The following is a 25,493-nucleotide window of genomic DNA, read 5'->3' as shown; positions in this document are numbered from 1 at the left end:
AGTGTTGGATGTGGGTGGTACATAGTTTTTGGGAGGGTGGGGTGTTTTATTTTAAACGAACGTGGACGCTTTTCAATTTTTACAGAAACACTACTTTCTTTACTCTGACGTGCGTGGGGTAACCATTTCAGCTTCTACTAGAAATTCTCATCTCAACATACATCACAACATGAGCTAGGCTTCTGCCAGGCAGTGCAAGTAAACTGCTGCTTTTTACCTTACCAAATATATTCACTTATCGAGAAGGAAGGCCAATAAAGACCAGTCTTTCACAGTAAGGTATACAAGGCAAACACAAACATGGTCTAAACCAGGAAGAGGCAGATGACCAGTGAGTATGATTACAGAGACGAGAAACAGAAGAGCACCAAGTACCAAGCTTTGGTCACACACGAGAGCCAACAACTACTAAGCAGCAGACAGGTAAGGAATCTCTCTGCCTGCAGGGCTTCAAGGAGGCCTCACCGAGTCTTCAGCAGCCACAGTTCAAAAGGCACAGAAAGGCTGCCGGTTCTTGGCAATTTCATGGTGCCAGAGCTGCTACGGCTCAGGTTCCTGGTCAGGCTCTAGGGTGCTCCCTTCACAGGGCAATGCTGGCATCAGCAAGAATACAAGCTAATTACGCTGGCAGAGCTTATAGTGTTTGAGACAGGTGCCTGTGACTAGTTAAAGAGGCACTATGTATTCTCAGTTCAATAAATTTCAATTCAGTGTCCTGAGAAAGATTCCAGGCAAATAAAAACTAGTTCTAGCTTCTACAGAGTTAGAATATTAATAAACAGCAACAACTGTGCATACTCGCAAGAGTTTACTTTAAAAAAAAAAAAAAAAACACAACAAAACACAAACAAACAGCAAGGACAACGGAGACACCAGAATTTTATTTTCCATGACGACAAGACTACAAGTATTAGCACACCTCTATACTTGACTAAGTTTACTCTTTCATGTAATTTACATGAACTCATAGAATCACAGATTGGTTTGGGTTGGAAGGGACCTTAAAAATCATCTAGTTCCAAACCCACTGCCCTGGGCAGGGACACCTCCCACGAGACCAGGCTGCTCAAAGCCCCATCCAGCCTGGCCTTGAACACTTCCAGGGATGGGGCATCCACTGAAGTGAGACTGATCGGCCTGTAGTTCCCTGTGTCTTCCTTTTTTCCCCTTTTTAAAAATGGGGGTTATGTTTCCCCTTCCCAGTCAGTGGGAACTTCAACAGACTACCACAACTTCTCAAATATGATGGATAGTGGTTTGGCAGCTTCATCTGTCGGTTCCCTCAAGACTCGCGTGTGAATCTCATCAGGTCCCATGGACTTGTGCACTTCCAGGTTCCTCAGCTTCAAACCTGATCTTCTCCTACAGAGGATAGTTCCTCATTCTCCCAGTCCCTGACTTTGCATTCTGTGACTTGGGCGGTTTGGGAGAGCCCTTACCAGTGAAGACTGAGGCAAAAAAGTCATTGTGTACCTCAGCCTTCTCCATATTCCAGGTGAACAGGTCTCCTGTTTCCTTCCAGAGAGGGCCTACATTTCTCCTAGTCTTCCTTTTATCACTGACGTACCTATAGAAGTTTTTCTTGTTGCCCTTGACTTCCCTAGCCAGATTTAACTCTATCTGGGCTTTAGCTTTCCTAGTGTGATCCCTGGCTGCTCAGACAATTTCTCTGAAACTCCAACACTTCTATTTCACTGGTAGAACTTGAAATATTTTAAGAGAAAAAAAAGGTAGTTTTGTGTGGGGTTTTTGGTTGGTGTATTATTATTTTTTTTTTTTAATTTTATTTTATTTTTAAGAAGTGGATGGAAGAACACAGCTTCTTTTGTCTTGGGGACAGAAAATTTTACGCATTGTTTGAAACATCATAATTCTGCAGTCTATGCCTTTGACCTACCATATTAGAAATTCAGTCTATACAGAGGAGGTTTTTGCACATAACGGACTATAAAAATAATTTTAATTTCAAAATCAGGAAAATATCACATATAAAATATTTTTGATGCTAATGAGCATGTCATTATTCAAATTCATTCCAGAACTAATTCAGTACAGCACTTACAAAATTAGCTAAGGAATTACCTATAAATTAGATATTTTCTTCATTCATCTAATAGCAAACTGGAAGTGAAAATAAAAGTTAACATCTAAATCGACTTCTAAACAAGCATCTTAACCTGAAAGGCAGTGAAAAGAAAAAGTTATATTGACTAATTGTTTGGGTTTTTTCCTAGTTCAATGATAAAAAAGCAGATTCACTGCAAGACGTAAGCCTCTTGGATGACAAAAATCTTCTGAGCATATATGCCATTTACCCAGAGTACTTCTCACACAAAATAAATTGGACACATTCATTAAGTTTAATATCCATCTTAAGTTAAAAGAATTTAAGCATGATTAACAATGAAAGCTGTTTTAGTAAACACATTGTTTTTAAGCCAATGAAATCAAACTGTGTCAAACGTCTGCTCTCATTACAGATAAGCATACGTTTAACAAAAACCGGTGGCAGACAGTTTCTCAGTATAAATCAAACCATGAAATGCTTCTTTATTCTATGAAATATACACCTACTAATTATTACAAAACGCATGCAAATAGCAACACCAAAAAATTCACTAAAAACACGTAAAACCAGAAAAATTGTTTGAGCTTTGTAAAAATCATTCTTGGAAGGATGTTTATAACTAATGTTTTCCTCTAATACTCTGAACTAGTTCAGTACTCAAGTGTCCAAAGCACATTGTAAAAAAAAAAAAAAAAATAAAAGAAAATTATTATTACCTGATATGTAATAAAGGTCCTTTAAAAGTGGTTAATGCTTTCTTTGCATTTTTTGGTTTGAACTCTGTTTTGTCAGTTTCCTCTGATTTGGAAATTTGTTCTACAGAATTCATCTAAGTAGAAATGATAGTTATAATGATTAACTAGAAACCTGGGTTATACATGTTACAGAATCATGCAGGTATTTTAAAGAATATTAGGTGGCTTATTTCAACAATTTATGTATTTCAGACCAAGATTAATATGTATTCATTCCCTGAAGCTGCTTGAAGGCCACTGAATAAAATGATTTCTTATAGAAGTTAAATAATATATTAAACATGCATGAAACAAAACTTCTGCTTTGTTTTTTTTTTTCCATGTAACTTCCTGATACCCAAGTTGGTTGTTTTTAAAAACTCCAGACATGTTATAGTACCTCAAATACTTATGATTAAGATTGAATTTTACGATTATGAAGCATTCTTCCATGGCAAAACTTTTCAATTAAAATAGACACCCCAATACAATCACTGCAACACTGAACAGAAAACACAATAACAATTTCACGCTTTATTGTACTGCAGTGTTGCTAAACATATCTTCACTGCTTTTACATGGAACTCTGAAGTATTGGAGAATTTAAAAGAAATAATCCTGATTTAATTGGTGCATCCAAAACTGCAGATATCTCGGGTTCTGAGGGTTTTCCTCTATTACATTAAGAAAACACAGGTCAGCAGGCCTGGACATCTTATAAAAAATGAAAGAACTCTGGAATTCAAAATGCAAAATGGGGGGAGGGGGATATAGGAAACAGAAAGAACTGGTGACATCATGACTCAAGATCAGGTACCTGAACAGTCTGCTTAGCCTTGTTTTTATTCCACTTAAAACACAGAGAGAAGACATGAAGAGAATTCCGTTTACGTAAATTTGAAGTATGGGAATGAAAGTAATACAAAATCTTGTAAGAAAACAGCTTTTATAAAGAGAACCACCCAGCAATTTGATTCCATTTTTTTATAATTACAGTTATAGCAAAAGGTTAGTGTGTAAATACACTGCACTAGTTATGTTTTGGGCTCTATTCTACATAAATCTAACTACAACTACCATAGAAAAATATTACTATAGTAGACATTTAAGATGGAGTCCTTCTTGCCAAATGCAGGCATCTACAGGAGAGGCACTTACTAACCAAGTTTATCACTCATGGCTCCCTCTGCTCTGTGGAAAAAATCATCCCTTCTATGGGACAAGAAGAGGCATACATATAAATCAAATCAAGAGGAATTCTTAGTGATGACAAGAGTCTGCATATAAAGACTGGGAGTGCAGTGAACCATAATGAAGACAATGATACCTCAAAGACCACTTGAAATCTTTTAGTTTGGAAGCTGGCCTTACTTAAAAAATATTTGAATATTTCTATTTAGATACAGTCAAGTAACAACAATTAAATTAGAAATAAGAAATGCCAATCATTCTGAGACAACAGGGGAGTGTTTCTGAAAACACATTTCTGAAAAGGACATAATATTGAAGTGGCAAGCAATGGCGTACTTGCTGTGGAAGAAATAGCAAGTATTATTCTTAAATACATGAACAGAAGAATGGTGAGTTGAAGCAAAAAAAAATAATCTACTTCTTACAGAAATAGTACCATCAACAATGAGATACGGTCTGAAAATTTTTAATGTTAAAGGCAAGGCCTTATATGTGCCTTAATATTAATTGATACATAATGAGCATAAATGGCAATCTTATTATTAGTTCATTGTAAAGACTGAGTAGCAGCCTGATTATGCTGTATAAAAGAGAAAATACCATAAACGAAATTATTATTTTTTAAGAGTGAAAAGTAAAAAAATACTGTAAGCAGAAAGCTGAACTTAGCCAAGCAAATTAAAAGCTAACACTGAGGCTATTAAGCACAAAGCCAACTCACACACTGAACAGGAATTCTCTACGTTTCTATATCTGAGAATCAGAGCTTGGAATATGTACTACAACCAAAACAAGCTACTGAGTCTAATGGTCAGGAGGTCACCATGGTTTTCTAATGCTTCCTTTCAACCTTAAAGTCAGTGAAATTATCTTTTTTTTTTTTTTTTTAAATAGCTGGCCAAATTGCACTGAAGAGCTGGACTATGTAAAGTGAGCTGTGTTTCAAATTATTCTGACAAAAACTTAAAACAGCAAATGAAACTCAAAGTGTAATATTAAAGCATTCTACTCCACTAAACAGAAGTTTTGCAATTAATCTTCCAACATTAATTATAGCACTAGAGTGGTGAATTTCAGATTTTTCCTGCTATTTTCAGGAGTGATATCCCAACAGACCATCACTGCACATTCCTTAATATCACTTCATATGGACTTGTATAAAAAAAATGCCTTTATATTTCTGGATAAACACCACTGCAGGAAGATTATATTGTAAAACAGCATTGATGGATTAGGGATACAATTTCTCCTGAGATTAAATGAAAACTTTTATATATTGAGATTTTATCAATAATTTAAGAAAACAAATTTACATCCAGTAAAGTATATATATTTATCTGTTAATATTTTTTCATGCAAACCACTAGATAAAACAAGATTAAAAATAAACCAACACAAGAAAGACATAATCTTTAAAAACAAAACAGACTTTTTAAATTTTACCGTAAAATTCATTATATTCCAGAAATACACTAAATATTCGACAGACATTTTACACATTCAGAAGCATGAAACTGGTCTTAACAGACTAAGAAGCAAGGGTGAAACTGCAAGCATATTTTTCAGTTTTACTGTGTTCTTTTATCAAACTGGAGGTCAGAAAAAAGTTTAAAAAAATAATCAATACACAAAGAAAAAGACTGACAAGAAACAAAAATTATATGCCTCTTGTCCCACTTTATAACCATTTAACTAAGCTTGCCTCAACCTTCAGAGTTAGATACCTTTTTCTGATTAAGGTTTTGTTCTTCATTCAGCTCCCCAGTCTCCTTGGTATCCGCATCTATCTCTTCTTTACTTTCAGGCTCATCTTCACTAGCAACGGGCCCATTTTCACATAAAGGAGTTTGAAAATCATCATCAACCAATGGAGGATAGCTGTACTTGAAAGAATCCTAAAACATACGGAGATTTTTAAAGGACCAGTTATTTAGGAGGACGAGAAAAAGTGCCTTCTGTAGTATTTTTTAAAATGCAAATACAGTCATTTTTTTCATTTCACATGACTTGTATATTTCATTTATCCATTAAGTTGGCCACCTGTGCAGAAAGCTGACACTACCAACAGTTTTTATTTTATCATTATTTTATCACTAATAGACTAATAAATACAGTCACACAATGAATCCACTAAATTGTAACCACTGTTGTTATTTATAGTCGCAGCAGAACTGCAGAATCTGGTCTATCGAGGATCAACATTCAGAGTCCTAATGCTGAAGTTTTGTTCTTAGTCCTAGGAAACATGGTTTAAAACCTATGACAGCTATTTCTAAAGAATGTTCCAAAAGTGATGAAAAACTTCAGTTGTTCTTTGTATTTTAGTTTCACAATCGCCACAATTAAAAGAAAACAAAAAAACCCCAACCAAACAACAAAAAACAAAACCAGAAAACAACCCTTAACAATCCCTAAGTTTAACCTAGTGTGTGGACCTTTAACATATCCTGCAACTCAGACCTCAGTCTTTGGAATGCTAAATCATTTTAATGATCATACTCTAGATACCTAAGTAACATAGAGGCAGCATATTTAAGTTCTCGATGCTTCTACAGTGGGGGTACCTCTTGTATTGGAGGACCAGTGAAAACAGTTTTTGCTAACTAGAAAGTCTCTTAACATTCCCAAAATAGTTATAGCACATCTAACGTTAGAAACAGCGTTTAAACAAGGGTCTCTGTTCCTACTGCATTTTCGAAGTTTTAAACCCCAAGTAAACTGAATTAATTTGTCAGCTTTTCCAGTGGAGGAGGAAAATGACATAGCTTTGACTCTTGTGAGGGAAACTCAAGCCATGCCCACAGTTCCCAAACTATGCTACCAGCAGGAAGTTAAAGAAAGCGTTTCAAGAGAGCTCTCCATACGCAAGTATGCTTTCTCTAAGCATAAAGAATAATGTGATGTTAGGGGGAAAAAAAAGAAACCCCAAACAAAACAGCATACTTCCTGCTAATCTATAATCAAGGCCTAAATCTCTCCTATTCTTCAGGCTGAAGCAACAGTCACAGACCTTTAAGTGAATGAAACAGGTATCCACTGGCTTAAGCAATATCCTATTAAGGGCCTAAAGGACAAACTTTAAGTATCAGGAACAGACTAATTCACCATCAGAAAAGACTCCAGAGTGCTAGCAACCCTACAGTAGGCTTGCAGAGTACTGACATCCTCCATTTGCAAATACAAGGCAGAAATAGCCACCTTACCCTTAGCCAAACTGATAAACAGCTTTTTCACTCCTTTCCAGCAGATGTTGAAGGGCATATGAAAAAGTGATCTTAATAAAGAGATGCTAATTTTGCTACACATTTCACTTGGCCACATTAATCCACGACGATGGACAGCTTCAGGAGCTGAGCAGAATTTCATCACTGGGACAACTTAAAGTACCACACTTTCCAATCACAGTCCATAAGTTTCAGTGACATGAGCTTATCTACCAACAGAGTGAAAACCTCAGACAGATAAACAAGACAGATTTATTCAATGCTTGATATGTAGCATTGAATAATTATATAGACTAATCACTTTCTTTTACAGCGGATGTTTTTACTGTTTGGCAATTGTGGTAGAGACATCTTAATCATTGTAGTGATGTTTTCTAAGACTACATGCACACAGTGGCCATGAAGTCACATGCAAATGCTTAGTGATGTCTTAGCTTCAGGCCACTGACCTATAAAATGTCCTTCCAAGAAGCTATGGGCTACCAATTCAGATACCCAGGTGAAGAGCACAGCATTCTAGTTGCACACATTGTTCAATATTGGCACTAGTGGAGAGAATCTTGGATTTAATAAGGATGGATTGCCCATCTCTGACAAAGGAAAACTGGGCAAATACACAAACTAACACCCTACTGCATGTACGTCTTGCATCAATGTGTACACTGTATGTACATCAACCTTGCACAAAATATTATTGAAGAAGCAACAAATCTTCCTGGACAGCCAAAAGCATGTATGCCTTAAGATTTGGACTGTTCCAGCATTAACATCAACAGCTGGAACAGGTAGAATGTGGAATACAACAGATTGGGAATCCAAGAAAACACTAACTTAGTATACATTTATTACTAAACGAAAATGATTCACGAGTGGCTTTCGAGCACCTAATCATAATTTTCCAGATTAGCTTGCTCCTAAATCTGTTTGGGGCAATTTCAACAAGTTCTACAAGACAAACCGACTACAAAGAGAGGGACATCTGCGCAGCATGGAAAAGAACCACTCAAAGCCAGGTATATGGTATGCAATCCCTCTTGATTAGCAGTATGGTAACAGTCACAGCCAACAGACATTGATGAGGACTTGGAATATAAACATAAGTCCTATTTAAAGTCCTATTTAAAGTCCTGCAAAATCTAAGCTTCTGTTTTCCATAATTATTTTTAATGCTTTTGATACTCTGGAGACATCTTTGTGCATTGTTGTCTAAAACCAAGCAAGTTATGTTCCTCCTTTCACAGCAGGTTGACAGTTAATTGAAGGATTTTCATGCTAAGGAAAACTTCAGATTCAGCCTTCGAGTGACCCCAAGCCACAGCGAAACCAAAACATACTTAAAGATAACTTCACTGAGATATGGAAGCTTGAAGGCTTCTGATGGAGACAGAACAGTTCATTCAACCCAAGCAAAGTAACCATTGACTCCGAGTTCAACATTATTAATTCTATTTCCAAAATGGATTTTTTTTTGTTAATTACAAAACTAGTCTCTAACATTCCTCTTGCATACCTAGATTCCACTGTACTTATGTTCTCTGTATCTCCCCAAAGAAACTAGCCAAATGATCTGCTCCACTACTTGTTTATTCCTGGCAAGACCTGGCTCTTCCAAGACAAATCCTAATAGGGGACACAGGAGAAAGAATGAGTCTACTTATGGCTACCGTATAAAGTACAAAGTTCTGAACAGATATGCTGTGCTCTTCACCTGCATCATGCTAGTCGCAAACATGACAATCTGTTCCTAAATGTGTGGAAATCAAAGACGACAGAATGAGAACTGGAAGGAGGCAAAAAAACCCCCAAAAAACAACAAACCCAAACCCAAAAACCAAATGCTTGAGTGGAGGGAATGAATTTGTGCAAGTCAGATACTGCCTTAAAAAAAACAGGCCTGACAACAGTAATACTGGTGAATGTACTCTATCTTCAGGGACTCTAGCTGCCTCAAGTGGAGCCATGGTTAAGCCCATCAAGAAAAGTTAAATTCTGATAAAAGGTCAGTAAGTTGTCTGTCTTCTGTTTGAAAAACTCCTTGCTTTCAGAGAGATGCAAAATACTGTTTTAATGTATGCACTGAAGAAATCTTTGGAAGGAGGATCTGGTGCATAATTTTGGAGTCTAAGTATTTGCCAACAATGCTTCCAGATGATGACAGTTCTGAGGTTAAAAGTTCAAAACATCCATCAAGTGGCTAAATACCAAAGAGACTCAGTAGTTAGACAAAACATCTCCTGGTTCAAAATACATGCTTTTAACATGCAGAGATTAATCTGTTTTTCTGAAATTGTCAAAACCCTCGGAGTCCTTTTCAAGCAAGTGTACTCTGATTCTACTAATTTATTTCTGTCACTGCAACTTACTACCACAGGCAAATGGTTTGGATAAGCTGCCTCCATGTGATTCTGGAACTTGTTAATGCTCTTAGATGGGCAACATGGAGCCCACGTGCTCAACAGTCACTAACCGGCAGTGAGACCCTGCAGGTCAGACCGTGCAAGACAAGATAAACGTTAACTGTGTGCTTAGCCAGGATATTTAGCAAAGCCACAAGCTTCTTTCTTTAAAGATTTAATTAGCTATCAGGTAAGATGGTCTAAAAAGCAGACAGGAGATGCTCAGCTCTAAGAAGGAGGAAAAGAACTTTCCCCTCTATTGCAACAACAGGACACCACCATGGGAGCTAGGCCCAGAACCACTGCTCCACACCACTCGAGTCCTTACTGAAGCCACTTCAGACATCATCAGCCCTTCCCCCAGTGCCCCCTCCTGAAGTTCAGCAATTTCAGCTTTCTCTAACATGAGAAAGTTCTTATATGAACCTGGGCAGTTTGGGCAGCAATTTTCCACAGAGAAAGACAATATAATCTTTTCCTCAAGAGTCTCGTGCAAAAGCACTTTTTAAAGGCTGCTACTTTCCGTCAAATTAAAACAAATCAAGGTAAATTAAGTATTTAAGTTCCCAAAACAAGTTGCATATGTTCTGGCTACCAGAACTCTACCTTGAGTTTATATACAAAGGAATGCTGCCTCTCCTCCTATGGCTGAAGCAGTCTTCCTTTTCTCCATATTGTTACTGCCATAACTCTAAAAAAACTTCAGGAAAAAAAAAATATTGAAAAGAACAAGTAAAAATAACTCCTCTACATTGGGCTTATTCCATTACCATAAATGGTCTACAAAAATTTTAAACGAAAAACATCCTCTTTCTGCAAATTCTATTATAAAGATTATGCAAACTGATTTACTAGCTTTGTGAAAAATGAAACCTGTTGTACAAAATCCTTGCGCAGTTTTGATATTTAAATTGCACTAAAATAGGATCCAGGTTCTGTCAAAGTGATACAGGATTGTAGGATACTCTTGGGAGCTCTAATATACTCTTAAAACCAGAAACTTCTACAGCCACGTTTTAAAAAGCAGCCCTAGAGACAAAAAAGGAAAAATAATTGCAATATGATTGTCTTTACTGAATTATAGCTTTGGAGCAGGATGAAAAATCTCAGAGGGCCATGAAACCTATTTTCTGTTCACCGAATTTGTTCCATAAACCAACACATAATCTCCAATTTATCAGGAGGAGGGGAGAAGTAGAAGGAAGAATGACACTTAAAATGGAGTATCTTTTTTTAGAGGTCTGAAAAAGTAAGTGGTTTCCAATGACTTGAAAGTGGATGAATGATTCAGAAAAATTATTTCTGTACTTAAGACTGCCAGATATCAAATTCTCATGAAGTTAATCCATTTTATATTAATGTGATTTACAAATTATAATGGCAGAACAGCTTTAAGAAATTTCAAATTCCAACTCTCAATCCCACATATGTGATTTATATAAGCGTGCCTCAATATATCACAAAAGGACCATGATATATTAATATACTTACAGTTCCACCCATGTGAGGTGGCAGATACTCTCCACTGATGTATTCCTGTACATCACCCTTGTTCGTGAACTTCAACATGCTTATTGCATCTGGACCAAGCCAACCCTTCACAATTTTAAAAGCAGCTTTAAGAAAAACACAACAAAACACAAAAGGTATATGTAAGTTGTCAGGAAGCGTTTTTTTTGCAGCGTATTGGTACACTTTATGGAACGCAAGTGAGCTACATCCCACAAGATGCAGCAGGATGTGCTGTGAAAGTATCTATTATAATGGGAATAAACAGTGCAAGGAAAATAATATTATTTAGAGAAAGTATTTTATGGACATACACTTTTCTATAGATGAATGCAGACAGACCACAGACTTTCATGGAAAGCGTATCTTTGATTTAACAAATGACAATTTTTTTGTCTTGGAATTTAGCGCAGGAAGTACTGAGGAAGTAAAAGCATTTGTATTTCAGAATCTGAGTAAGGGTGTTTGGGAAAGATATGTATACACTCTTCCTAGTTGAAATGTTTTGCTGCTTTGAAGGACACTTGTTTAGATCTACAGAGTATTTTCAAACACCGTAGTTATTTCAGTTATGGTAAAACATGAATATACAGAAAAATACAAAGCCACATAAAAATATGTATTCATATGGTGAAATACAGGAATAACATGCTTATCCTGTACATTATAATTAAACATAATTACTGAAGTACACATATCAAAACATATGCAACGATATCAGTGTTGGGCATCTATCTTAAATTGTGATTCTAGTTTTTGGCTGGTTATAGTGTCCATCATTTCTTGACAGTACTCCTAAATCATGAACAGATCTAACTTTGAAAGGACTACAGTTGGAAACATTCAAGGAAAAAACTATTTATCAAGGTTTCCCAAGCTTTAAAGATAACAGGATAAATACAGATGCAATCTAAAGTATGATCTGCACAGAGCAGAAAAACACTTCCTATTTACGCTACTAATTTTAAAAGGCTATCATGATCTTAAAAAAAACCCCAAAAACCAAAAAACAAAACGCCTACCCCAAAACCAAACAACTCACCATTCATTATCCATGGCATTTCAAAGATCACTATCTTTGCTGAAAAGAGAAAAAGAAGAGGAGATAACCTGAACACGAAGTATTATGTATTTCTGTGTTGAAGAGGCAGCACAGCACTAACGGTCATGTAAAAAGTGAATACTCATTTTTAGAAGCCTCCATGTTCACTTCCTTATAGAAGGAATTTTGTATAATTGTTTTTAAAATGTATAAACCTATTTTTATTACTATATGAATACATTAGCTGTCTGCTTGGAAAGCAGTTAATAAACTGTTAATAAACGGTTAACACTGTTTATATACTTCTCTGGGATACTACTTTTCTGACATAATGTTACTTATAAGTAATCACCTCAAATAAGGCAGACAAAGGTAAGATCTCAACCTGAGCTAGAAAAGCAACTACTGAATGGAGAAGAAAGCTTAACACCTATATTCAACACCTCTTTTTCCCAAAGAAGCCAATAGTGAGTGTCTTTGTAAATCTACATTTTTTACAAGCTTTCTTTGTTCTAGCAGAGAAGTCTAAAAAGTTAGTACTTTCACTCAGAAGTGTCCCAAAATTTTTCTCTTCAAAAAACCAAAACCACAAAGGTTGTGCTTGCCTTTACATTGGATATTTGATCAAAGTTTTAAACTTTGATAGCAATCTGAAATCTAATATTCAGAGTTCAAGCAGCTGCTGTACAGAATTTCAATATTCACAGATACATTTCTACCTACAATTTGTAACTCATGTAAGATGAGCGGGCAAACAATATTCAGTGCCATCCATGTGCCAGTTTGCCATCCATAAAAAAATTAGCAGGCAATAAGCAGGTTTTTCCAAGTGTGCACACAAATATGCCTTAATCTGTTCAGAGTAAACCATTGCTCCCAAAAATTTTCTATAGCCATTCATTCTTTGTCCCCTGAAGACTCCTAAAAGATACAAACTGTCATGCAAGTTTGCAAAGCTTCTACCCAAGTAACAAGGAACAAAAGAAACAAGAAGCCAATTCAGTTCTACTAGATGCTTATATTAATTTTTAATCTGTGAAAACATGTCTGAGATTCTTATTTCATGCAATGCCAGTTGAGTTTTGATGAAAATTTATTTGCAATATGAAGTTGTGCTTATTTATGAGCACAAAAATATTCTGAATCTGTAACATCCCAGTGTTCCATGTAGTTACCACACGAAGCACGTGGAAAAAGATTTAAAGTCTCCCCCATCATCTGCAACATTATGAAATACTCTTGTTACACAAGTCTACAGTGCTTAAGAAGTTATATACAATACTTACTGAGGAAGTTTGGGTAATAATCTGTAAAACAGTTGACAATAAACCGAACAAAATCCAAGTCCTAAAATAAAAGCACAGAGTAAATGCTAATGGAAATCAAGTACAGGCTTAGTTAAGCCACGGCATTTATTGAATAGCACAATATACTTACATTGTAATCGTCTATATTCAAGTTTTACCCATACTGCAAACACCATCCAAACTCAATGCAATGCTTTTCACTTCATTAAATTGCTGCAGGATGGTGGTCAAAATTAGCTTTATGATGTAACAAAGCAGTCAACAGACCTATTATCAATGCAATAAATTAGGTGTCTGAACTACTGCAGAGTATCAACAGGATTTCAGCTGTAATGGAAAGATACAGGAAAAATAAACCTTTAACCCTAAAGAAGCCTAACAAGTTATCTTAATGCCTTACAAGGGAGAGCACTAAGCATACGAAAATTTCCCTTCAATAGCTTATCTTGCATATTCTTCAATGTATTTTTTTCTCTGGAAGATCCTGAGTGCAGTAGTAAGTTTTCCTTTTAAGAGAATTTTTCGTTTTAGTATTAGTTTGTAGTATGCAGACAAATTGTGGGCAGAGGCAGCATTCAAAATTGCTGCTTGTATACCACGCATTTTCAGGGTGTTTCCATCCAATGAGCAGCCACACAGAAACAGTACAGTTGCGAAATCCAGGTATAATAGAACTGACTACACAGTAAAGGGCAAAAAAGACATTTTATGAAATAAGTATAGATAATGAAGTAAAAGATACCTTACCACTACAAAACACTTTGGTTAGGTGGGAAGCCTGCCATGAGTACTCATACTTCCCCCAGTCCTAACAGAAGGGACCACTACTACAAAGGAGACTTTCAGAAATAGTACAAACTATATTGCTGATGGAAGATCCAAAGCCTGTCATAACAGTAAAAACGCTGTGGGGAGCAGGATCCTAAAGGGATGTAAACACACTATCACAATGTTTGTGGACAGAGAGAAAATAACCAACACCCTGTATAAGAAGTTTACCCACAACCTGAAAGCTGTATTAGTAGCTTCAGTAATTAAAAACTAACTGAAAGCTTGATATCTTTAGAGGCAGAAGGTAGCCTTTAACAGAAGTATTTATCTCAACTGGTTATTGCTTGTACCAAATGTAGTATCTTTCACTTAACAGCATAAACACAGTGATAGATTTCCAAGCAATGATTAGAATCTCCTGTGCATTGACAAGGACGCTACTCTTCATTCGGCAGCCTATCCAAAAGCAGCACTATCAGATATTAGGAGGATGGATCCAGCATTTTTATGGAAGTCTGGAATAAGAAGTAAAGATTTCAGCAGACCATTCAATAACTGCATCTATTCTAGTCACCTGAACTGGTGCAACAAGGCATGAGCTATCAGAATTACCTGGCTGCCAGTGACAAAAGCTGCCAGTGATAGAAGCTGACATAGTAGATGTCCATAACAATGGAACGAACAAATGAAGCATACTCCAGAAAAGAACTAAGAAATCCAAGTTCTTTTAGGATAATATTTATCGTTTACTCTGCATGGCTACAAACAGACATTAAAAAAAAATACTACTGTTCTGTGATAAATGTACTAACTACAAAGCAAGACTGTACAATGGGACACTTATGGAGAGCACTTGCTGATGTTGTGTCTCTGGGAGTCTCAAAAACACTGGAAAGAAGTTGCTGCAGGATAAGCTCCATAAAACCCAAATCAAGGAAATTATTACAATCCTTTATTCTTGTTATACAAAAACATGGCTCCAGTATTATCTTTAGCAGCATGGATAGATAGCTCTCAAGGCACAGGTAAGAGCACCAACCCTGCCTTGCAAAATTTAATTACACCATATGTCTCGAAATATCCTTTCAAAAGCTTGTGGCCCTGTACTGCACAGCTGCAAGGTCCTCCTAATGCAACATTAACCATCTTGCCTAGAAAAGGTAGAAAGCAAGCTTTTTATTTTTCTTATATTTAAATGCATTCCTGATATACAACAAAAAAAGAAAGAACAATATACAACTTTTAGCCATTCCTGTAAGAATAATCGGACAGCATGTCATTCAATACAAAAAAATTCAATACTCTATAGAAATAAGGCTTTTTTTTAACCTATAGACAAACTATGAGATTTTTAGATATTAAATCTATAAATATGTAACGATAGGCAAGATCTTAATCCTGCAGTCTAAACCAGTTTAGATTCTGCTCCTGAAAGTGGCTAAAAATTTACTTTCCACTACTGAACTCAGATGAAGAGAATGACAGAGAACTCTGTAGATTTTCACCTATTTATATTAAAGTTACTCAAATGTTGGCTCCCCCCACCCCTCAAAAAAAAAAAAAAAAAAGCCCGATTTTAGGTTGTCTAAGTTGAGCATCAGTAAAAATGCAGGAAGTGATATTGTTCTAATCTTCTAACAAAGCTTTTACAAAGCAAATATTAAAGATACCCGTGGTAAACTATGAGTATGCATTTATGCTTTCCCTGTAAAGATACTAATAGGTAGAAAACCAGACCTAAAGGAAGAGATATTACAACATACATTCACTCCTAAATCTAAATAAGTTTAAAAAACACAGTTCAGAAGAGGACCTCAACCAGTAGATAAGCTGCAGCTTCATCCTATGCCATTAAGCAGATAAAATTCTACTGTTAGGAGTAATATATCATTCAGACTGTATTAATGACAACTGTAGATAAAGCTGTACACAAGCTGACATGCAGACTCATACCCAAAATGGATCACGAAAAAACCCAGATCTGGTAGATTTAAAGACTCACTGTAAAGATGTCAACATAAAACAAAGATTGCCCCTGGTGCACTTAGAACGAAGTAGATCTAGTGACCCAGATAGTAACCAGAACATCTGCTCTATTAACAAGAGCAGCTTTTGAATCAGGAGATTTTAATAAGCCATGCCTGAATCCAACCAAGGAACAGTCTTAGGAGCAAAATGTGTGTTAAAAAAACTTCTAGAAAAATACACAAAAAGTCCAGATGACAGCATGCAACCAGTGTTGAGAAGGGAGAAGAAAGTACCAGGATCAAAAATGCCATGTCAAAGCAAGGGAAGTGAAAAAGAACTACAAAAAAGAAAACCCACAGCATGCAGTTGTCAATTCTTTCTGCAATTGCAATTTATTTACAGTAACTCCATAAGGAGCAGTTTGTCATTTTAGTGCTCATAGAAGTGCAGACACGTAAAACATGAATACCAACAGACATCAGCAAAAGATCGCTATCTCAAGTTTACTACAGTAAATGCTAGAACAAGTGAATCAAATGTATTTCATTGTATGTTCTGTGGGCTGAAATCCATCATATCAGAAAAACTGTTACCCAGGAATATATACTAAAGCAATTGTTTGCCTCCTGAAATAGACAATAGCACTTCTGCATTGCAAGAGAAAAATACCTTACTGAGCTGAATCTCTAGCTCAGAGTAGAATAAACCCCACTCTACATGCTACAATGTTCATGCTTCTATACTATAAATTCAGTATAGTTTAGCATCCTTCAAAGCAATGCAGGTGTATGGATGCCAAGTTACAACAGGTTCAGATAGTGTGCAAGAATCACTGAAGCAAAAGCAAATATTGAGTGTCCTCAAACACTATGAAACTCCAGAGATCATGCAAAAACCGATACATGCTTTGCAAATGCTTTAGTGAAAATTAAAAGACACACAACTTCTGGTTGTCTAACATAAGAATATTCCATGGGGAGGATTTTACAGGAAATTTTAACATTTCACAGCAATATCTTCAGGATCAGTTTATGAAATATTATGGCCAAAGAAACAATAAATAAAGCTTTTGAGAATTCAAAACCCCACAAATCACGGTTTTTAAGTCTTTCACTTTTCCACATAGGCACAGGACTTAAGAACAGTTAAACCATCAATTCAGGAACAGTTCTTAAATATATTTAAATTTCATGTAATATACCTGAACAATCTGCTAAATTCCAGTGAGTATCTAAACTTAAACATTCTCTGAAGTTTACTTCAGGCAGGGAATTACCCAATCCTATGTATAAGCACAATAAATCCCTAAGTAATTCCCAAAGTAGACTACTGACTTGACATATGACTGATCGGTACAGAATTCATTTTTTTTATACTTACTTCCAAATGTCTAGAACATGGAATTTCAAGTACTTAATTCATAAATGTTTTTAAAAATTGATGAAACTTTGAATTTTTAAATTCTTATGTAAGTGGGAAATAAGTTTTCTGGAATAGTTTCCAAAAGTGGTATAATTCCTCTTGGCTTCTTTAATGATTCAGTTCTACAATTATGTCCAAGGCAAAGGTGAAATCCTACTCTTCAAATCTTTAGAATTTTCTTATCTAGTTGCAAATTTTTGAATAATCATCACTTTTACAGAAGTGACTGAGCTACATGCTCCTCCTTCATTTTGAACAGAAATTCATAAAGAACATCTAGAAATGCATAAAAATTTTGCTAAGAGAAATGTCTCCTCCTCTGAATGAAAAGTTGGAATCTCTTGTTTATGTAAGGTCAAGCTTGGAGGAAGTAGCCTTCAGTAAAACTGACAAGTTGGACAAGGAACTGGAACAGGGGGCGAAGATATTATTCCTGAAGAGTATAAACTCGAGTCTGATAGGCACGCCTACAATTCAGAAGTCTGTCACATCTGTTTAAATTTAAACACCCTCCTTTTTTCTGTATCCGTACATGGCAACAAGCATGCAGACTTCTTCACCATATTAGTCTCATCATTGTAATAACATGTTTTGTTAGTAAGAGAAAAGACAGACTTGAGCTATATCTGGTTAAGATGATTACTGAAAGCAACACCTGCTTGATGAACTGCTCTTTTGCATCCAGCTAACTTCCCTTCACAAGAGAATTCAACGGGTAGAGAGAGATGCATGCAGGGACTTAAGAAATTAACACAACCTAAATATACAGGGACAGCATATATAGTATGCAGGATGGAGAGGCAGGATGAGGATCAGAACCGTCAACTGAAGATGTTGACTTGTAAGAATAGATTATCAAAGATCTCAGCCGCTGCATCTAAAGGTTTTAATACTTCACCATTACCCCATTTTTCCATACTCTAACTCAACTATGATACATAGTCACTTTGGCTCAGTCACCAAACTAAGAGTTTTCAGGTGTGCTGCACAAACTTACAGATTAATATGTAACAAAAGCTTTTGGAAACTGCCCGAGTCACATGAAGAAGCCCTACGTATCACTGATACGAGCAATTGTTAAGTTATTTAGGTGACAAGACTCCCCTTTTCCTGGGGACGTAGGTTAAATAATTCAGAAAGTAATCAGAAAAGCACAACAAAAATACTTACTATGTGACTGATTCCAGTTTCAGACATGTCAAATACCACTGTTAAGGGCTTTCCATGATCTCTTTTGGCATAATGTTCTAACCAAAAAGCTACTAGTTTCTTTTTCTCAAGTTGCTGTTTAGGATCTCTTATATGATGTTTCACTCTGAACCAAACTTGAGAGAAGAAACAAAAACACAGACAACAATTGAAAAAACAGATCCAAATTAACAGACAATAGTATGCAAATAACTATACAGGATGTACTGAAATTTATTAACACCTCTCAGTTTGTATTCTACATTTCTACTGATTTTGTGGCCACTGAACAGACAGAAAAACAGCTGCATACCTCCCCCTTTCCTTGCTCACGTTTTTATACCAGAACTTTCTAAAAACTGAAAATACAAATAATTACAGCACAGAAAAAGCAGTAGAGTGGAAAAATACTTTTCATGTATTTGAAGATTCTAGATTGTAATTTTGTAATTTCAAATTAAATCACATGGTCCACAGATATGGTATTTTGTGATGCATATATTCTAAGTATTGTTGTGGAAATTTATGTTTCTTTTTCTGCTTAGGTTTCCTACAGCACTGTAGCTGATGTGTTTTGAAAAAAATATTTACACAAACATTATGAATTATATAAAAAGCAACAGACGTTTCTAAAATAAAATGAAAAAATCCAGAAGATGAGCAACATTGTATAAATGAAAGCCCAATACATACCCTTGTGGAATAAGAAACAAGTCATATAGAGGGAAGTTTTTCCACGAAAAGCAGCATATTTCAAAGTAACAGACTTTATAAAAACATCTCAAACCAAATTACTGATTATACAATGAAGTGATAAAAGAAACACTTGGGGCAGCAATGTGAAGAGCAGCCTTCATTTTTGGTAACTCTACAATACCAAAATTAGACAAGCCCTGAAAATAATTGTAGATGTACTCTAATATTTTTCTCCCTGAAACATGGAGAATCTCACTAAAACCCAGATTTCTTCTCCATGTCTTTTACTTCTGATTGCAATTAAAAAAAATATTCTATGGCTTGTGTAACGGAACAAATTTTTTCTTTTTTGAACATAGCATATTAACTACATGGTGTAAGTTCAGAATTTCAAAAACATATCCGTATTCAAACACAGAACTCCCGTGAAAGTAACCAATAATTCTTGAAGAACTTCTTTATACTTTAAAATGTCTATTTTACATAACAGACTGAGAGTAAAGCATGTGGCCCAAGAAACACGTTTCTCAAATGCTGACTAACCAAGAACTCTTAACTACAATACAATCTGAATTCGCATACCAAGTCAGACATTCTGACCCAATTAACATTCACAGAAGAAACAGCTCACCTTTGGAAAATTGAGACATTAGTTATGTTTCAGTGACAATAAAATCAGAAATCATGATTTACTCGACTTACACATTCCTGTCATGAAACAATTGCATAATTTTCTCAGTTGAAGCACGGATGCTTCTCCCCCACCCTCCAATCTCACCAAATTGAACCACCCAGTATAATCACGCTCAGCGTTCTAAATGCTATAAAAAGCTATCAACACCACTTATCCTTGAATACTTACCTTGAAGGCTAAAAGAAAAATTGTGAAGCATAACAAAGCAGCAATTTTTCATACAGCACAGATAACTCACAATGATAAGAAAAGGGCAGTTTGACAAAACATAGCCATAGAATAAAAGCTGCATTTTTCTGGTCATGATTTTTTTTTTTTTTTTTTAAAACTAGTACACTGGTGTTTAAAACACAGTCATTTCCGAAAAGACTGCATTGTTAGTGTATTTCTGGAAGTACAAACTAGCCCTTGTAAACCAAGGAAAAGTAGAATTTCAGATTTAAATTTCTTGTTTTTTCAAGGTTCAAGATCACTGCTTGGAATGCCTCATGAATGATTTGTTTAAAAAGCCTCTTTTGCCTCACAGGATTCAAGCTTAATTAAAAGTAAATATGAGAGTTGTTAGAACAGATTAATTTATAGAAAATAATACTATCTATTATACACTATTAAAAAAAACCCTCAGGAATATTTCAGGCAGTAGTTACTGTTTCCCTATAAATCTTATTCTTTAATTAATAGAAATTTATCACATAACTTAAGTAACTACTCTCCAGCAATTCTCAGCTGTCCAAACTGTTACTGAAGATTCCAGTGACAACAGAAAAAATTAAAAAAATACAACAAGAAAAGCATTGCAGACCTCCTGTGAACCACTGCAAGTATGCAAGAATGCGGGCTGCTAGCAAAGCAATGACAATAATGCACTGTAATAATGAACACTTATACTAATCATATACTCACAACAGTAGATATGGAAACAATGCACTTCAACAGGAAAGTTAAAATCTGCATTATAATTAGGACAAAAGTTTATGATTTTTGAAAACTGATGACAGTTTCCTCATTCCAATTCATTGCACTTCTGTGATCCAGACAGATACTCAGTTACCAACTTGCCATAAATTTTAGTGGAAAACAGTTGCCAATATGTACCTATTTCTATTTTTAAAGTGTTTATTTTTCAAAATAGATGCCAAAATGCTGGAAACAAAAAATAATGATCAGTGACTGAAAATATTATATAACTTACATAATTTATAGCCCTCTTTATCATATCCATGCAGAAAGAGAGAACCATTTTCAAATAACCATTTTGGAAGGACAGATTCTGTCAAGTCTGCAAAGACAAATGAAAATTATTTCAGTACTCACTTAATAATCACATTTTAACTTAACAGAAGTAACTAAAAATGGAGAAGTCTAGCAACAAAATACAAAAATGTCTTTATAAACCACTTTCCAAGGCCTTTACTAAACTAATATAAATATTGAGCTCATTTGAAATCTTTACTTTCTTCTTCCTCTCATGCCGTAGAGTAGGATCTATTTAGGAAGAAATAAGAATAAAAAAATTGATATAAGAAAAAAAAAATACTGCAAATGTTTATTTTTGCTCATATTTGCAGCCCCTCTTACTCTGTCTAATTCAGATTGTGAAGTCCTGTAGATAAAACTCAACTTCAAAACGTTCTCACAGCACAAATCTGTTCTACCTAGGGTGTCAGACCAGTGCTACTATGACAAAAAACAGCCTGTTTTTTGTCAGGGTTTTTTTGTTGTTGTTTGTCCCCCCTCCCCTCTTTTTTTTATTTTAAGGACTCCATTCTAGCAAATGCACAAAGAGGAAACAACAGAGAGCTGCCTTCCTTTCTTCCTCTTAAACAACCTTTCAATAGACACATAGAAGCTCAACAAAACAGTGAGACAGTACTGATCAACATAAAAAGCAAGAGTCCTCTAATTTTATTTTTTTTTCCTCCACTGAGTGGAAAAGTTCTTGCTCATCTCTCTGTGGTACTTACAAAACTTTTAAAAGGCGCTTAATGAAACTACATATAGAAGTCAGGTGTAATTCAATAGGAAAGCAACATACACCATCAAAATCATTATATAACATAGCTTACCATTAACCGTATATTCTTTCCTCCACTGAAAGCTTTCGTCAATCATCTTTAATGTATCATCCACAACATCATGACGCCAAATCAGATAATTTTCAACCCATTTATCGTCTTGCTGTAGTCTTTCCACATCTCTAGAATCGTATTTATCTGATTTATCTAGCAAACAAATCAATTATTGTAAGAATATAGCATTTGGTATGAACACATGAAAAGGAGATTTGTCAAGTTTCAATATAAACATTTACTAGGTACATAGTATTTATTTTGCAGTCTCAAACTTAAGCAGACAAAGCATAGCATGAGAAATTGATTAAAAACGTCTATCTCCTGTGATGATATTTAGGAACACTACAAGATTACACTCACCAGAAAAATATTTTCTGTGAATCATATTCAAAGAAAAAACATAAGGTGTGTGTAGGGCAGGTGTAATTTTTCTAAAAACAGCTTTCTATAATTAACAGAATATAGTCTAAGAATCTGTGTACTGAGGAATGTATATATTAAGCATATAATCAAGTTCAAGCTTGAGTTCTCAAACTTACAGTCATCAGCATGTCAGACCACAAAATGTCAGAGAACAGGTGTCAAAATGACTATTTTTGACCATACACTATACATCATCGCATTAAATAAAATTGCTTTTTTTTTAAAAAAATTACACATTCTACACTTGTTATAAATTGTTACCTCACTGAACGCAAACTACAAGCAATTCTAGAGCAGTACAAAATCTCCAAGCTTCAAACTCTTCTTGTGTCAAGTTAGCAACAGGATAACAGGTTAACGTCTTTTAGGAAACAGGAGCTGCTGCTGCTTCTTACTTGGTTTTTTTTTATTACTATTTTTAAACCGGGACGTTTGTAAAATACAAATGCCTAAGTGGACCTATTTTTATTGTAGAAATGCCTAAACAAAGGCTCAGTTTTTAGATCAATTCTCCTCTTTGTCTGAGAAATCTGCGTAACTGAAATATAAATCAAGCAAGAGCCCATGACAGAAACGGCCTTCTGAAAGCAACAGACACTTCACTAACTACTAAAAAAACCACAAGATCTTAAACTACTCACTTAAATTTATTTGTGATTAGCATGAAAAACGTTAAGACTGGTTAATAAAATAGACATTAATTTTCACATACTGGAAAAACTATTCCTCTGTCAGCAGCAATAAACTCAAAATAACTACTGTCAGGGCCATCATAATTAAAATGGCTATTTAGAACTGTGACTGGATGGTTTATGGATGCATATTTCAATTAGACATCTTAACTCTGAGGAAGATGTTAAGAAAAAGAAACCATTTAATTCTGCTAATATTTTTAGTTTTACTGGCCTACATGGAAAGATATGACCTATTTTACCTGTTATTCAATTGATACTTTTTCCCGTCACAAATCAGTCAATATAACTGTAAGAATATACCCATTTTAAATGTGCCCATCCACTAAGAGTTATTACGGTTGCACTCCCACAACATATCTCTTCACATCCAACTGCTTCTCACATACATTATCTACTCAGTTCCTTCTTTATTTGGCTTCAATTCTCCTTCCCTTGAACCCATCCCACTACCTTACCTTGCTCCCTAGCCAAGCCTGCAGTCAAATCCCACTTTCCATAATCTTAGTCTTTCTCCTCTCTGCCCAAAAGCCTCCAGTCCACTAAAAACTCTCTCACTTTTTCAGTTCCTTTTCTCATCATTTCCATACTTGCACCAAACAGCTCATTCCCTATGTTCTGACTAAGCCCAGTAGAGTGAACACTCAGCACAAGACTAAAATGCTGTTTAACTTCTCTATGGTTCTAGATCAACCACAGATGGAACAAGTTGCAAAGAACCTGGGTATTAAATTTTGTAAAGTCTCAGCTGCTCATTTGAAATTTGATTATTCCCCCAATGATTTATGATTTGGACAGTTTTGCCTGAGAAACGCTAGCAGTACCTAGTTTCAAGTTAGAATCATAGAAAATTAACATCGGAGAGGATTTCTGCGGGTCAAGTCAGTCCTAACTCCTGTTCACAGTGAGGCTAATTTCCAAGTTCAAACAGGTTGCTAAGCAACTTTTTTTCAGTCAAATTTTGAAAACTCAAAAGGGTAGAAAGATTTCACAGCCTCTCTTCGTGTAACGTGCATTCCAACCCAAATCCCCTTCAGCAATACTGTCACATCCACAGTCAGATAGAGTAAGAGAACCACTGGCTTCTCTTAGTCATGGTATACTAACTATTCTATACTTTGGATTATTCAACATGGTATATTGGCTATTCAAGCCATATCTAGCCACTCATACCCTCAGCAAACCAGGGCTTCAACATCAGTATTACATGTCTCCGGCACATGAGCTACCTTACTTCAACTTGGTTTAATAATCTGCAACACGCACTAGCTTCCAGCTAAGACTGACTGCAGTTAATCAATCAGCCAAGTATTTTTCTGAGATCAGTCCCGTGTATATCCTATTTGTATAAGGGATTTGGATACTGCGTAATTAAAGAGAAAAACCACACATCAGCAGGTAAAACTAAGAGGATAAGGTTTCACACTGTCAGAATGACAGAATAGCGCATCTTGTATCAAACAATAATTTAAAAACCATTCACATATCATTGCGTGGAACATGCCTCAGAACAGACATTTCTGGGCCACTAACAAATTTTCCCAAACTCTGAACTTAGATAACATTAAAAACTAGAAATTTAACTTTGTGAATATTTTAAGAAAATGAAAGTGAGAGACGAATGGAGAAAATGTTTTATCCTAACTTTCAACATCAATGAAAAGCAAGCTGGATTCAGAGATAGGGACAGTCCAAAAGGATTAAAATATTCTTCCTCTCTTCAGCAACTAAATTCAACAAGATGACACATGTAATCTGGGTTTACGTATATACTACAACACACACTACACCAGGAACTAGTACAACTCTGCCTCCACAGGCACTTGCAGGATGCTGGTATTTCAATCAGGTGAGCTTAACAAGACTGATGGAACAACAGGATTACTGACTACTGTTTTAACCTTACTTGATTTATCCAACTCGTGCTACAAAATAAAGTTTAGAATGAGATTGCGAACCCAAAAGAAAGGTGCTTTACCTCACACATACAAAGCAGAGTGATATGAAATTGCTGGAGTCCTTCCAATAACCCAGTCATTGAAAATATGTCCATTCAGAGGAGGAATTCCTCTTCAAATTTGTACATTTCCCATAAT

The 25,493-nt window shown here is 35.5% G+C and overlaps 1 protein-coding gene across 1 annotated transcript in view; it reads right to left on the bottom strand.

Annotated features, from left to right (window-relative positions):
• The window catches only part of MOSPD2 (motile sperm domain containing 2), a 38,903-nt gene that overhangs the window by 7,204 nt on the left and 6,206 nt on the right, over positions 1-25,493 (bottom strand). Inside the window, exons 3-10 of the mRNA XM_063342154.1 lie at positions 22,277-22,432; positions 21,403-21,489; positions 18,803-18,957; positions 13,451-13,511; positions 12,165-12,203; positions 11,105-11,229; positions 5,718-5,888; positions 2,785-2,897 (exon numbers count right to left, since the gene is read on the bottom strand). Coding sequence (XP_063198224.1) covers positions 2,785-2,897; positions 5,718-5,888; positions 11,105-11,229; positions 12,165-12,203; positions 13,451-13,511; positions 18,803-18,957; positions 21,403-21,489; positions 22,277-22,432 — 907 coding nt within the window. The remainder of the gene's footprint in view (positions 1-2,784; positions 2,898-5,717; positions 5,889-11,104; positions 11,230-12,164; positions 12,204-13,450; positions 13,512-18,802; positions 18,958-21,402; positions 21,490-22,276; positions 22,433-25,493) is intronic.

Source organism: Chroicocephalus ridibundus, chromosome 1 (genome assembly GCF_963924245.1).
Source record: "Chroicocephalus ridibundus chromosome 1, bChrRid1.1, whole genome shotgun sequence".
NCBI lineage: Eukaryota > Metazoa > Chordata > Aves > Charadriiformes > Laridae > Chroicocephalus > Chroicocephalus ridibundus.
This window is presented reverse-complemented; position numbering and strand designations above follow the sequence as displayed.